Source organism: Prionailurus bengalensis, chromosome C2, assembly GCF_016509475.1.
Source record: "Prionailurus bengalensis isolate Pbe53 chromosome C2, Fcat_Pben_1.1_paternal_pri, whole genome shotgun sequence".
NCBI lineage: Eukaryota > Metazoa > Chordata > Mammalia > Carnivora > Felidae > Prionailurus > Prionailurus bengalensis.
Genome location: NC_057350.1, coordinates 27,770,441 through 27,787,101, shown reverse-complemented (window position 1 = coordinate 27,787,101; position 16,661 = coordinate 27,770,441). Strand labels below are relative to the sequence as shown.

The following is a 16,661-nucleotide window of genomic DNA, read 5'->3' as shown; positions in this document are numbered from 1 at the left end:
CTGATTTATATTTAAGCACATGAAATTAAATAATAAAAACTTAATGTAACCTAGAGTTTTAAAAGTGTTTCTTTATAATATTTCGCCTTTTAGAATGTTACATTTTTCTGAATTAATCTATAAGAAGGTATGTTGTAACTGGAAAAACTGGCACAAAGGAGACATCTTAGTATCGTTCATATTTCAGTTATACAAATATATAGCTATATTTATTTCTTACCCCATATTGTGAGAGGATAACTGTTTTAGAGGTAAATAGAATCCTCAAACATTTTTACCCTCCTCCCTTTCTAAAACCTAGTTTGAACTTCGTAACATATAGACTTATGTTAATGTAACATTATTAATATTACTTGTTAAACTTTCTATAAAAGACCGACCCGCCAGCTGTTATGTTCCTACACTCTTCTTTGTGTGTGTATTCCACCAGAATGTCCAGCTGTAGAAGCATTTTTTTTTCCATTTCTCCTTCCCCATTTCCTTTGGATATTCTCCCCTCTACCAATTATGTTATTCTCCATGATGAGAACCATGGGTGCACACGGAAAAATACCTGAATAGTCACTGAATGAAACACACGATGTTTGTGATAAAGAAACAAAGTAATCTGACCCTTTCTTCAAACAAAAATGACATTATGTTGTTCAAAAAAGTAGATTCTTGACTTCCCTATCAGTCTAAATGGAAGACATCAGGGAATCAGGAGAGAGGAACTACCTGAATTCAATAATTACGGGCTTTTTCCTCCCAGTCTTTTCTTAATTCCTAGCTCCATTAAAAAAATTTTTTTTCAGTGTTTACTTTTAAGAGAGAAAGAGAGAGTACGAGTAGGGGAGGGGCAGAGAGATGGACACACAGAATCTGAAGCAGGCTCCAGGCTCTGAGCTGTCAGCACAGAACCCGATGCAGGGCTCAAACTCAGGAACTGTGAAATCATGACCTGAGCCGAAGTTGGCCGCTTAACTGACTGAGTCACCCAGGTGCCTCTAGCCTAGCTCCATTTTTTTGTTTTTGTTTTTTTACTTTATGACATAACTATCTCCTGGTCTCAGATGTGGCTGTTGCTAAAACAGCTTTTAGATGATACATTTATTGTAATGTTCTGGATAATCAAAATTTAAATGTATACTTAAGTATTTTATAATTGTAGTTGACTTTTTTTTTTACACAGATGAAATAATGCCTTATGTTTCTTTTAATTTTTAAGTTATATAGATTCCTTGCTGTTCCTTATCTGCGCTTATCAGAATAACAAAGAACTCTTGTCCAAAGGCCGATACAGAGGACATGATGAAGAATTGATATCACATTATAGAAGAGAGTGTTTACTAGTAAGTTGAATGTACTTAGGAGGTCATGTTTACGTTATTGTTTTGTCTTACACTGAACAGATTTTCCAGACTCCTATAGAAGTGATTGACTATAAACTCTGATGAGGAAAGTATCATGATGATGACATCATCATGATGTAATCTGGGTATAATCGCTTAAGATGCAGGAATGCACTCAATTCTTTATTATCTTTTCTCTTTATTGGTCCTAAATATTGCAGATGGTAACCAGAAATGTTCTTAATATAGGATCAAAATAATTACTTTTGTATTTTGGTTTCTTCATTATTCTACTATTCCCTTTTTTGGTGAGAGAAGGGGGGGACTGCACAGGCCATGAGCAATTATTATTCCAGAAGAATAATAGATTTTTCTGAGTTTTTTAAAATACAGTAGTAGATTTGGTGTACATAGTGTTAAATGATTCATTGTAATACAGTATCCTTTTTTTTTCCACCTAGTCATTGGTAGTTTTTTTTCCTCAAATATTTTCACTGTCTATGTGCAGCAATATTACTGTTGTTATATAAACTTTAAAAAAGTCTTTTTAGCAGTTTTGTAGCACCAAATTAGTTTCTAAAGGTCTGGAGTACTTTGTTAATATTTCTCAAGTCAGCTAACCTTGATGTATAAGATCACAAATTCCATCTTTATACATTTTTCTGATTAAATTTAATTCTTTTTTTTTTTTTAATTTTTTTTAACGTTTATTTATTTTTGAGACAGAGACAGAGCATGAACAGGGAGGGTCAGAGAGAGAGAGGGAGACACAGAATCTGAAACAGGCTCCAGGCTCCGAGCTGTCAGCACAGAGCCCGACGCGGGGCTTGAACTCACGAACCACGAGATCATGACCTGAGCCAAAGTCGGACGCTTAACCGACTGAGCCGCCCAGGCGCCCCTAAATTTAATTCTTAGTTAACTATTAACATCATTCTGTGATATACTGTGAACACCTAAGCTGCAATTTTTTTTTCCTGTACAAGGAGAAATATATATGTATATATACACACAAAGATATTCAAGGGTATATGATTTTTCAACCTATATAAGTTACATGATTTAAGTATACTTTAAAAAACTTTAAGTGGTATGCTGATAAAATTTTTTCTTGCAGTAGAACTACATAAACTGCTTGTAATCTTAATATGTCTTTAGAATTTTCAAATGAGAATATTAGATGACGATGATCTTACTATTTTTCTCTCAGCTGCTTTTATTGCATTTGAGTATATTTTAGAACTTGAATTGTTAGTGATTAGCATCCATTGAGGATAGTTTTTTTTTTTTTTTAATTTTTTTTTCAACTTTTATTTATTTTTGGGACAGAGACAGAGCATGAACGGGGGAGGGGCAGAGAGAGAGGGAGACACAGAATCAGAAACAGGCTCCAGGCTCCGAGTCATCAGCCCAGAGCCTGACACGGGGCTCGAACTCACGGACCACAAGATCGTGACCTGGCTGAAGTCGGATGCTTAACCGACTGCGCCACCCAGGCGCCCCAAGGATTGTTCTTAATTTGGCCAGTTTCAAAGGTTTTTAATCATTCCCCAAGAAGGAAGACCTGAATTGTATATATTTTAGATTTAAAAAATGCAGAATTGTATACATTTATATATTTAATGAACTAAAGCAATTTTTAATGTAAAAATTGAAGGCTTGTATGGCAATATTTTGGTAAAGCTATTTTAAATATAAATATAGCCAAAACGTGATGGTTATTTTAAAATATGGAAAAAATGGTACAATGTTTCACCCCATATTATGATACTAAACCATTCGCACCTAGTTTGGTGTTTCATAGGGATTTAAATGACACTGCATGAGGGTTATTTTAGTGTTCCTTTCAGGGTTTTTCATACTGAGTATTTGCTGAGTGTCATGTTTGAGGGATACAGAGACAGTTAAGACCTGTTTATTTGCCATCCCCCAAGAACTCAGTCTGTACCATAAATGATTTTTATATTCCAGATTAAGTGTCTTTATGAGAAATATGTAAAGTAATATGCTTGTAGTTGTCAAGGAGAACCTTAAGGGATAAGTTGAACACTGATCTGGATCTTGATGGACAAATAGGATTTTTATGCCTTGTAGAGAAGGCAGAAAAATGTTCCAGCCAAAGGGACACCATATGAAAAGACCTGGAAAGTATACAACAGAAAATGAAGATAGATCCACTGGGGCTAGATTCTGAGGAGCAGGGTTAGGTGCAAGTGATGAAGCTAACAATACTTGTTGATGTCAGCCTATGTTGAAGCTTATGCAGCATTCTCATGTGCCTTTGTAAGTTTGAGTAGGTTTGGCTTGGTCACATTTGTTGTCAGAAAATAAATCTGGCTGTAAGTAGTATACTAGATGGTGAACTGGAAAGGAGTAGAGACGGAAGTCTTCCCTAGAGAGGGAAGAAGGAGAGAGCCTCAACTAAGACAGAAGTGCAGTGGGTATGAAGAAGAGGGCATAAAAGATGGTGGAAGAAGTGAAATCAAGGGACCTGGTAACTATTAGATGAGTAGAAAGAAGGAAATAGGGTTGTCAAAACTGCTTGACTTTACAGTTTGTGTTTGGCTTTGGGGAATCTCAGATGACGAATAAGTTTGGCTTTGGGTGTACTATGTTTACGTTGTTTTCAGGTAACATTAATTTCAGAATGGTAGTAACTATTATAAGTTTGAATGCATATTGTAAAAATTATGCTGGATACTTAAAGCCTTCTCTTGTTTAATCCTCTCAACCACTGTCTAAAAAAGGTGATATTTCATTTTGCATATGAAGAAACTGAAGCTAAGAGATTGCTTATTTACTCAAGCCACTGCTTAGTGGATGAGTTAGACTACTAACATAAGCCTCTCTACAAAATCAAGATATAAATTACACAAGAATGATAAAATATAAACATGAGAAATAATATAATTTTTATTTTGTAATTCAGCTTAACTATGAATATTTCAAAATCATATCTATCATGCTCTAAATGTTAAGATTTCACCTAAACCCTTAAATACTATAACTTTTACTATACCTATAATACCTTATCTGTTTCTTAAGTGTATATTTCTTACCTCATGAATTTCTGTCTTCTGCTATCAAGGGTCAGCACAACTGGCCTGTGCTCTAGCCTGTCACTTGTTTTTGTAAATAAAGTTTTATTGAAACATAGTCATACCTTCTCCTTTGCATATTATGTATGGCTGTCTTTGTGTAACAATGGCAGAATTTAGTAATTACAACAGAAACTGTATCGCTGTCAGAGCCTAAAATATTTCCCATCTTCTCCTTTACAGAAGTTTGCTAATCTCTGTACCAAATTGTAAACTCTGTGAGAATTTTCTGTATTAATCAGTTGGGTTCCCCTGAATCTAGAATAGTCTCTGGCATATCTCATGTACTCAGTAAGAATTTTTTGAAGGAATAATGAACTAATTGATTACCTTTAAATTTTAGATTCAAGAAATATAACAGTATTTATTTAATTGGCATTTATGGAGAAGATGATAAAGTGTTTTTCAAAGATAATATGGCGTCTGAATTTTTTTTTTTTTTTAATTACTTTGATGGCACACCAAATTTTAGAATTGGGGAAATTTCACCTCTGGAGAATTAAAATATGGTCCCTGTAGTGATAATCAGAAAATTATAAGCTGAACATGAACTTGAAAAACATGACAACAGTATTTTCCCCACTTCTTTTTGTTCTTGTTTCTGTTATTCTCGTATGCACAGCTTTTTCTAAGAGACTTCACGCTAGAACAGATAGAGATTGTTTTTCTTGATTGCCATTTGTTCTAATACTGTTTGTGAACATACTTTTTCTGTTGTCTTCAGTATTGACACAGGATTTTTATTTAGTTAAAAACAAAACTTTTTCTTTTTCTCAATGCATTAAGAAATTAAATGAACAAGCTGCAGAACTATTTGAATCTGGAGAGGATCGAGAAGTAAACAACGGTTTGATTATTATGAATGAGTTTATTGTCCCATTTTTGCCCTTGTTATTGGTGGATGAAATGGAAGAGAAAGATATTCTTGCTGTGGAAGACATGAGAAATCGATGGTGTTCCTATCTTGGACAAGAAATGGAATGTAAGTTTAAACAATGCTAGTGGACACTTCAGCTGGGATTAACTGTAGTTGGAATTAGATGTTATTTATTCTTGTCATTTTTTATATTATTTTTACATTCATGTAAAAATATTATATTACATTATAGTATTTTTACATTCATGTCATTCCCTTTTTTTTCTATTTACAAACCAAGTGCACACTGCCTTGCCATTTATATTTTACCTCTTTCCCCCAAATGGTAATACATATTTTGAAATGAAACATTAGTTGAACACACTCTAAGTTAATAAATCATGTTGAAGATGATGATTTCTTTCCCTCTCTGTCTTTAGCTATATCTAATTGTTTGTATTTACAGCAAACCTCCAAGAGAAGCTGACGGATTTTCTGCCCAAACTGCTTGATTGTTCTACTGAGATTAAAGGTTTCCATGAACCACCGAAGTTACCGTCATATTCCACACATGAACTCTGCGAGCGGTTTGCCCGAATCATGTTATCCCTCAGTCGAACTCCTGCTGATGGAAGATAAACTGCACACACTTTCCCTGAACACACTGTATAAACTTTTTTTAGTTCTTAACCCTTGCCTTCCTGTCACAGGGTTTGCTTGTTGCTGCTATAGTTTTTAACTTTTTTTTATTTTAATAACTGCAAAAGACAGACAGACCATAGAGACTTTAGCCAGACTGCAAACAATAAAGCTGAGAATCGCATGGCGCTCAGACTTTGTTTTAACCAGAACTGATGTACAATTACAAATCTGATTGGTTTCATTATGGCAAAGCCATGCTTTTGCCACCTTTCTGTTACAGTATTACTTTGCTTTTATCTTTTCTTTATCTACAGCTTTCCATTCAGTCTGGATCCTTCCATGACTACAACCATTTAAGTGTTCAGCACTGTGTACGATACATAATACTTGGTAGCTTGTAAATGAAATTAAAGAATAAAGTTTTATTTATGGCTACCTATGTGTTTGTAAGCAGGTATATTGTATATTAGTGTATCATTTTAATTATATAAAAATGAATTTTGTCTGGGGATTGTTTAAGATTAGGTGGATAGATGAATAGATTAATACAAACTTTTAATTTGTCTCTGTAGCACATTGGAAGTTTACTAAGTATTGACACTTAAATATATCTATATTTTTGACTAAGTTGTTAAAACTTAGTATGGCACCTAAACCTGTTTTGAATTCACATCAGGTTTTCATTGAAGTGAACGGCTGATACTTAAGTCAACCACACTGAAACTTTTAACTTTTCCTTAGATTAACCTTTTATTTTTTTTATGTATTTACAAATAATATAGCAAGGTGATTATTTCAAGAGATACCAGAAAAAAAGTACTTGAATAAGGGCTATTTAAATAGTGAAACTTATAAGAAATCTGTATATGTGTACACACACACACACACACACACACACACACACACACACACACACACATTCTTCATAATGGAGGACAATGTTTTGCATTATATAATCATTCTATTTTTGTAACTTGTATACCACTTTAATTGAAAATGTTCTCTACTAATCAATGCTGTGAAATGAAGTTGATATTGTTGAACTAGAAGTTATGAGTATCTTACCTGCTTTTATTTTCCTCCTTTTCAAAAAGAAAAAGCTGTAGAACATTTTGTAGATGGAACTGCTGTTTAAGATTAATGAAGTAATATTGTGAATGAAAATCGATGCTTTAAAGGTAATCATGTTACCAATAACCTATTTTTGAATTTATAAAAATTTCTTTATAAATGATACTTTGTTAGCATAGTAAAATATATCATTATACTATGTGTATGTTTGTTATAGCGTCGCCAAAACTAGAACTCTTTATAAGTGCCTCTGATAAAAGATCCCAGATAGAGGAAGAAGAAAATATTAAGTTACTGTATAATGTTCCTTATCAAGATATCAATGCACTACTAAGGTATTAATGACAAGGAATTGATACCATTTCTGTTTTAAGGGTAGATTTTGCCTGTTGTAGCTATCAAAACGTGTTTTGGTTTAGATTTTAAATTCTCCACTGAGCAGAATTGGTATTCTACATTAGTTTTCAAGTCCTGTCCAAAGTTTAAAAACTCCGTATGTATCATCAAAGCATTTGTAAACTGTCTTCAGTATTTTATAATATTCTGCCATATGGTAAAATTGTTTGTGTTTATGTGTATAATTGACCACTGAGACACAAAGTGCTCAAACACCATACGGAAATTACTCCCTTCACAAGGCACATCCAGGGAATCATATGTGGCTCTTGTGCTGAAGGTAAGTATTATTTTTGTATTTACTTTCTACTTAAAAGCCAGTTTATTCATTCTTGGTAGTGAATCTGAAGTGCTCTTTTAAAAATGACCTTTTTCAAGACCTGGGGAAACAACTTGTTTTTATATCAATAAGTTTCAGTCTAGTCTAATCTAGAACTACGGCACTAAATAAAACTATCAGTAACATTTTATGCACCTTCAGTTGATGCTGTTTAATTTCCATTTACTTATAACCCCTTGTTTGTTAGAAGCTTGTGAGTATCTCCTGCACTTGCAATTTCAAGGAAGTAACTAAAGATTTCATTTTCTTAGTTTTATATTAATTGAGACTAAGGTGGACTTTTTCCTCCTATACCTAATTCTCCAGAGTTCAGTGTCTTTGTCATCCCCAAAAAGTGTAGTCACACAGGTGCTTGGAGGCAGTGAGTAGGGATCCCCTGTGTAATCATTTTTTTTAATTTATTTTACATCATTAACAAGATCAAATATCATTTGTTATACCCATGATAACTTCATCCAGAGTATGTAAATTAGTCTCAGGGCTGCCATAATAAAGCAGTACAAACTTGGTGGGTAGTTTATAAAACAAATCTATTTTCTCACTGTTCTGGAGTCTAGAAATGTAAGATCAATGTGTAGGCACGTTTAGTTTCTCTAGAGGCTTCTCTCTTTGGCTTATAGACAGCCTTCTTGCTGTGTCCTTACGTGGCCTTTGCTCTATGCACATACACATCTTTGGTGTCTCTTCCTCTTATAAGGACACCAGTCCTACTGGATGAGGGTGCCATCCTTACAACCTCATCGACCTCATTCAGTCTTCTTTAAAAGTCTTATTTCCAAATACAGTTGCATTGAGGGTAGCGGTTCCAACATATGATTTTGGAGGTTGGTGACACGATTCAGTCCACAGAATATGATGGCCCAGTTTATATATACCTCCTTTCCAGACGTAGAAGTGTGATTGTTAGCCTCTTCCCTTTAACCTCAAGATTATGATGCAAATATCTATGGCTCTGCTGTTAGATCTACTTACTGTTTTCTTTTACTTTCACCATATCCTAAAAACTATTTTGAAGTTATAAGAAACCAAGTTAAGAATTGCTCACAATGCATTCATCTATTCAGTTCAGTGTGTTTTCATTGAACAAATCTTTGTTGAAAGAATGCAATACTCCATGTTGATTTGCCCTTTATTATGTGGGGTTTTATTCATCATTTTCACCTAAATTTATACCATGGATCTGGTTTCTGTTTTGCTAGTGTTTTATTCTTACCTACTCGACTTCCCTTTTCCATCCCCCATTCCACCCCCAGCCTGGAAGTTAACTACTGTCAGCCATTGTGGCCACATATTTTTCCATGTTTGGACAGTGTTATGCAGTATATACACATAAGTGTGGGGTTTTTGAGGGGAGCAGAAAGAGAGAATGTCATCTATTATGTAGGCCTTTTTCCTCCCCACTCCTGTATTTCTAGCCTCCAGTTCCTTCTTTTTCTAGTGGGCTTCTAAGAAATGGCAATAATAAAATAATAAATAATGTGACCCTAATAATAAAAGTATTTGAGTCCTGATTGAGGGAACTGTATACACAGTTGAATACATACATGTATATACATCGGAATTTCAAATATCCTGTTCATTCTATATACGGTTTTTCCCAATGGCTGTTTCAAACCACTACCATTCTCAACCTCCTATTCAATGCCAGCTCCAGTAAAACAGGATGATTTTTCCTTTGCCTTACCAAGAAAATGGGGCTATTGGGTATGATACCCTTCAACTTTTAACCTCTGTAACTGTACATTTACACTTAATTATTATTAGGTAACCAAGATGTAATAAGGAAATGGATATTGATAACCCAGTGTTATGAGAAAAATATAAAATACAAAAAATATATAAAATGTAAAATGAATTTATATGGTTAAACGTACATCATGGGGGGGTGCATATTTGCTCTTCTGTAGACTTAAAAAAAGCTCACTCTTGGCCTTACAGCAGCCCACAGCCTGCACAGTTTTTCCTTTATCAAATGGTTCTTACTTTTTCAGTAATTCAGAGCGAGTCTAGTATTCTTAATCCTGATTATGCATCAGAAGCATATGAGAAGTGTTCTTTTAAAAAGGTTTCTAGGGGCGCCTGGGTGGCTCAGTCGGTTGCGTGTCTGACTTCAGCTTGGGTCGTGATCTCACAGTTGGTGGGTTCGAGCCCCACGTCAGGCTCTGTGCTGATAGCTCAGAGCCTGGAGTCTGCTTCGGATTCTGTGTCTCTCTCTCTTTCTGCCCCTCCCATGCTCATGCTGTCTCTCTCTGTCTCTCAAAAATAAACGTTAAAATAAATAAATAAAAGTAAAAAATAGGTTTCTAGGTCATATCTACCAGATTCTTAAGAGACTTTTAAAGTGAGAACTAGTTTGAGAACATTTGGTAGGTGTTTCCCCAACTTCATTTTTCTAAGAATGAACTCTGCCCTTATCTTAGAGACTGAGTCTAGCTAAAGTAGGGTGGAAAAATTTGCTTTTTGCATTCTTGTATGTCACATGAAAAGGCAAGGGATTTAAATTTGCTGATGGTCCCCTCAGCCATACAGCATGCCCATTTTTGTATGTGCTCTAGCCAAAGCTATGCTTAAATGTTTTTCAGTCACAACTTTCTGAACTTCTCTCTCTTTTCTAAGTGGTTAAGACTGCAGGCTCTAGAACTAGACTGCCAGGTCTGGATACTGGGCCAACTATTGTACAGCTGTTACTCTTGAACTTTTCTATGCCTTACTATATTTCTTCATCTATAAAATGGGATTACAGTATAACCTACCTTATAGGATTCTCTTAAAAGTATAAGTGGTTTTCTGTATATAAAACTCTTGGAAAATGGCAGCCACATAGTAAATGTTCGATAATTGTCAGCCCATGGACACCTGGGTGGCTCAGTCAGCGTCTGAGTCTTGATTTCAGCTCAGGTCATGATCTCACGGTTCGTCATGAGTTCCCAGCCCTGTGTCAGGCTCTGCGCTGACAGGGATTCCATCTTTCTCTCTCTCTCTCTCTCTCTTTGCCCCTTCCCCACTCACACGCATGTTCCCTCTCTTTCTGAAAATAAACATTAAAAAAATAATTGTCATTCCTTTTTATAATTTGTCACTGTTGGTTACTGCTGACTTTCAGAAGCTGCCTTCCTGAGACAGGCTTCTTTGGGCTACCCTCATTCCTACCTGCATTTCCTTTTTTTCTTACTCCTTAAATGTGAGTGCTGTCAAGGTTCTGTACTTGGCCCCCTTCTAAGTCTTCACCTTTTCTGGATGGTTTTATCTACTGGTTTGTCTTCTTTTACTGCCTACGTGCTGATGATTCACAAGTCTGTATCTCTAATTTCTAACCAAACCAACTTTGTGCATTTTAGACCCATATATGTTTCCAATTGTCTGGTCAACATACAGGCTTGGATATTTCCCTGGCACTTCAAACTTTGCACATGCCACAGTGAATTCATCGCTTCTTGCCAAACCTGATTCTCTTATAGTATAGTGTAGTATTATAGTATTATACTATACTATAGTATTATACTGAATAGTATAATAGTATAGTATTATAGTATACTATAGTATACTGAGTAGTATAATAGTATAGTATTATACTGAATAGTATAATAATCCAGACATGAGGAATATTTTGCAATTCTATTTTTATTTCATATTAATTACCAAGTGTCAACAGAGCAAGATTTTTAGTACCTTTTCATGCATTTCTTCACTACTAATGTTGATGAGGTCTCTTGTCTCTCATCTTAATTTGGACAATTGATTTGGTCCTGAATGGCCCACTGTCTCTCTCTCTCTTTCTTTCTTTCTTTCTTTCTTTCTTTCTTTCTTTCTTTCTTTCTTTCTTTCTTTCTTTCTTTTTCATTCATTCATTGAAATACAGATGATACACTGGCCTCTCTGTCTTTGATCTTGCCCCTACAGTTAATCTTCTATACTGTTTGCAGAACAATCTTTCAAAGAGGTTTTACATGTCTGTCTACCATTGCTGGACAGAGCTCCTTTAGAGAGAAATAACATCCTGGTTTTGTTTCCTCAGCACCTGTTAAATTATCTGGCAACTCACTAGAGGTTCAGTCTTGCAGTTCTCTGGCCCTGCAGCCATCTTTGACCTGCATTTTTTGATATGATAACCACTAGCTACTTACAGCTATTTAATCAAAATAAAGTTAAAATTACTTAGTCATACTAGCCACATTGCTCTAAATTGGACAACATGCTTTAGAACATTTCCATTACCACAGAAAGTTGTATTGGACAGAAATGCCCAAGATCCTTGCTGATGTGGGCATTTTCCTTTATTGACAACACGAGAACATTCAAGCACCTTTAAAGTGTGTTAGCTTGAGAAAGTCAGTCTTTAACATTTATGTCTTTTTATCTTTATCTTGCCATTAACCACTTTATGGCACCTGGTTTTCAGATAGCACCTCTAACAGCATGTGTTCAACTAGGAAAGCCCACAGTAGGTATTTCAACAGAGGAGATGTTGTAGAGGCATAGGGGACAACACAGAGATCCTACCTACAGGACGTAGCCACTGTTTCCAGGAGTGAGGAAACAAAAGGGGAGAAGATGGGGTTACCAGAACCTTGGAGCTCCAAAATAGGGGTACTTGTGGACTTGGTGCACAAATGTCTGAGACAGTTCACCACTTAACTGTTCTTGCTACTTCTAAGGTATGCAGTGAAGATAGTTCCAGAAGTTCTGAAAGTAGTTGAAGACTGGAATCAACTGACATTAGGTCAACACAGTAGGATTGGCAAGAAAAGATAAAGAAGTAAATCTTGTTTTCCTCTTACCTTCTACTTTCCCCCTAGTACTTACTGGCAGAACCTAAATGGCCTGCAGCAGTCAAGGGGGTCAGGAGAATACAGTTTGTGGAGTCCCAGCCTCAGTATCAAGGAATGAAGGGTGGAATTGGAGCTGAGAGATAATAGGTAAAGAAAAACTAGCTTCCTTTTAAAAATCCCTTTTTAGCCAAAGATGTTAATCCCTAAAATGCTAAATATTCAGGTATGTATTTGTAGACTGTCTCTGGGACCTCAAGAATAAAATGCACTAAATCTGATTTGAATCATGTTGCTCTTTTCCATCAAATGAAACATTTAAGTGATCTATTTATGCTTTGTTTTAAAAGTCAGTAGTGGAAGAAATTCACTCCCAACTATTCATTCACCCTTCCTTCCTTCCTTCCTTTTTTTTTTTTTTTTTAATTGTGTGCATGCCACATACCACACAATCTGCCAGGTGTATATACATAAAACAAAATAATAAGACAAAAGTAATAATTCACCCAAACCCATCTACCTGAAATGAGACACTGTTAACATTTTTATGTTAATCCTGCACATCACTATGGATGTGCATATATACACACACAAATATACTTAAATGATTTTCATAAAAAACTTTATAAGTACACATACTTTTTCAAGAATGTATGTATAGATCTCTGTTCTACAGTATTTGATTACAAGGAAAATGAGCTATTACTTATTCATGGACATAAAATATAGGCTGCTACTTATGTCTGTGTATATACTAATACTGTTTTCATGCCTTGTGCCTTTCTCCTAGATTTCTAGATGTACAATTTCTGAGTTACTGACTGTAAAGTTTAAATTTTTGAGCCAATTTGTCAAACTGGCCTTCACCAAAACTATTTCATATTATACTGCCACCACTAGAATGTGAGAGTGTGTTTCCACAGGCTCGGCAACATAGAATATTATCAGTTTTTAATATTTTTCAGTAAAGTTTATTGTATTTTTTAGTGAGAGTGAACATATTTTAATATGTTGATAGCTGCTTGTATTTATCGTGTAGTTAACTGCTTATACTTTGCATTTGTAGGGGGATGATCGTGGCTGAATTTATAGTAGCTTATGTTAGGAATCATTAATTCTTTTTATAAACATTGCAAAAATTATCCTCATTTTAAGCTTATAATATTGTTTTATGACTTTTTATTTTTATGTAATCAAATCTGTTGACAACCTACTTTATAATTTCTACCTTTGATATCGTGTCTAGAAAGAATTTTCCCTGTCCAAGATTATAAAAATACTCATCTATGTTTTCTTCTGATATTTTATGATTTTTTTTTGTCGGTTCCTAATGTATTTGGAAATTATATTAATTTAAGGAGTGAGGTAAAGATTCACAAATTTCTAACAAGATTATCTAGTTGTCTAATACCATTTATAAAATAATTCCTCTTTTCCCTTACTGATCTAAAATGTAATCTCCACTAGATAATAAATTTTTATATTTGATATTTATAAACACTCAGTTCAATTTATGTTTTTGTCTATTCAACTATAATTACTAATTTAATTACTGTTGTTTTAACATTGATTAAAATATTTTATAACTAATAAGTGTTTTCCTATCTAACACATTAAGTGTTACTCCCCAACACATACATCCTTAATACTGCTTCAGCTCAGGTCATGATCTTGTGGTCTGTGGTTTTCCAGCCCTACATCAGGCTGTGTTCTGACAGCTCAGAGCCTGGAGCCTGCTTTGCAGTCTGTCTTCCTCTCTCTGCCCCTCTCCCGCTCAAGCTCTGCCTATCTGTCTGTCTCTCTCTCTCTCTCTCTCTCTCTCTCAAAAATAAACATTAAAAAATTAAAAATCCTATTGGCATTTTGATTGTAATTACTTTGGCCTACATAAATTGACGTATAGAGAAATCATGGTGCCTTCACAATTGTGAATCTTATTATCCAAGAATCTTATTTGTCCTTTTATTAGGTTCATATGTCCCTCAGTTGGAGTTTTAATGTTTTTATGAATGAGCTTCTCTTTCCAACTTAAAAAAAAAGTTCTCTAACTGAATATTTTGGAATGGAATTACCATGCTCAGACTTTTTGGTTTCAGGACCTCTTCACAGTTGAAAATTTTTGAGAACCTAAAAAAGCTGTTGTTTGCACAAGTTATATCTATTGATATTTATCATATTAGAAATTGAAATGCTAAAAAATTTATAATATTTTAAAATGGTAGAATGTCAACATAACATTGATCTTAACAAAAAAAATATCTCTTTTAAGTGAAAAATAGCTAGATTTTTGCCTGGTCCTTCTTTTGGAAGCTAGTGTGCATAAATCATCAGCCTGAGTCTTGAAATAAAGTACTAATCATAACAGCCCCTACTCCTTATAGTAATTATAAAAATTATGTGGTACTTACACTTCCACCCAACACATAAAATTAACTTAAAATTTGGGCTAGCAAACACTAAAAATTTTTGTTTTTATTTTAAAAATAAGGATCATTTTTCAAAGAAGTCATTTCATTTCTTTGAAAAATAAAAATTGTGTAAGCTTAACAGTTTGGAATGTTAGTATGCTTTCAGTAATACCGGAAATTTCACAAGAAGACACTGCTCTTTGCTTGGGTTGCATTTTCTTTACCCTGTATTTTGAAAATGTCTCCAAAAAGAAAGCTTGCCTGGTGTGCTTCACTGCCCTCAGTTACTGCAACCTTATACTGTCTATTGTCCAAACAGTGAAATGAGTTGTTTCGATATGTCCAGTTTTAGGGTTATTGATGGCAGGAAAATTATTCTGTTACCAACTTTTCCATGATGGCTAAATGACAAAAGTCTATAAATCTTTTAGAAGATAGCATAGGAAGGAATATTTTTAAGATCTTGGAATAACAATGGATTTCTTAACAGAAAAACATGAAGGAAATTTTTGATAAATTTAATTACATTAAGAATTCTATCATCAAAAGATTCCCTAAGAGTAAAAAGACAGGGCAATGTGGGGGGGTAGGGAGGATATTTGCAATGTGGAGGATGAAATGCAATAATAAAATGATGTAAATAATAAATTTATGGTTTGAGTAAGATAAGCATGACATACTTTCTGAAATGTTCCCAGATGTTTATCATTAAAAAATCAACAAAGATAGCTAAAGAAAAACCAACAGACAACATTTTCAACAAAAATAAGTGACAAGGCATTCTCATAAATTACAAAATACAAATCAATTGAGCCAAACTGGGGAACCACAATATTTTGGCAAAACTTTGGCAGGTTTTGCAGATGTGAGGAGTTAGTAGAATAAAGAAAAAAGGGAAATTCTGTGTCTTAAGACCTCCAGAAAACAAATTACCAATAAATATCCATAAAGTAAGAAGATCCCCAGCCTGGAATCTTCTCCAAGTAGATCTGAGAACAACTAACAAAACAGAGAGAAGGCTCCATCTGCTTCAATGGAGCCATGGGCTCTATGGGGTTGATGAATACAAAAGCCATGGGCACTATGGGGTTGCAAGAAGTCAGAGGCGGGTAGGGCAGTATAACCCTCAAGGAAAGTAAAAAATGGTCAAAAGCAAAACTGTATTTCATAAGAACAGAAATCATCCTGGGGAAAAAGCTGCTGGGAGTAGAATTCCGTTAAGATGGACCTAACCCCAAACTCTTATTAATCATAAATTCCTACTCTTCCCGGTACCATAACAGCATTCCTGCATCTCCAGGAATTAGTGAAGATATGGTGTCCATTATACCTGAAGTTCTTGATTATATCCTTTCCTCCAATGCACAGTCACCTCGGTAAGTGGACACAAGTTCCTTTAGGGGAAGGTTATGACTTTTATTATGGATATTTCTGCCACACAAATTGGAAAATTTCGTAAGGGGACTAAGTCTCACCTTCATTCATGTGGCTCTGGGACCATCTTCACATTTTGGAATTGGCTGAGGGCCCGTGACTCTTCATTTTGGTGATTCAAGTCAAACTCCCATTCAACAGATTTATAGTCTTTTCTTGTTTAATTGGCTACTTAGCTATTTCCCTCCTATGGCATCATAACAATCAGATGTTGCCATGATCACACCTTCCAGTTACTTTGGCTGTGCTGTCATTAAAGTAACCATGACCACCTTGTCTCTGCTGCTTCAGTGATGCTACAGGACCCCTACCTGTCTTG

The 16,661-nt window shown here is 34.8% G+C and overlaps 1 protein-coding gene across 5 annotated transcripts in view; it reads left to right on the top strand.

Annotated features, from left to right (window-relative positions):
• Positions 1–7,194, top strand: part of USP25 (ubiquitin specific peptidase 25) — a 151,889-nt gene extending 144,695 nt beyond the window's left edge. For all 5 annotated transcript variants that reach the window (XM_043593836.1, XM_043593832.1, XM_043593833.1 and 2 more), the window contains 3 exons: positions 1,208–1,331; positions 5,216–5,411; positions 5,752–7,194. In XM_043593836.1, the coding sequence (XP_043449771.1) occupies positions 1,208–1,331; positions 5,216–5,411; positions 5,752–5,924 (493 nt within the window). In that variant the 3' untranslated portion in view covers positions 5,925–7,194. The remainder of the gene's footprint in view (positions 1–1,207; positions 1,332–5,215; positions 5,412–5,751) is intronic.
• The last annotated feature ends 9,467 nt before the right edge of the window (positions 7,195–16,661 follow it).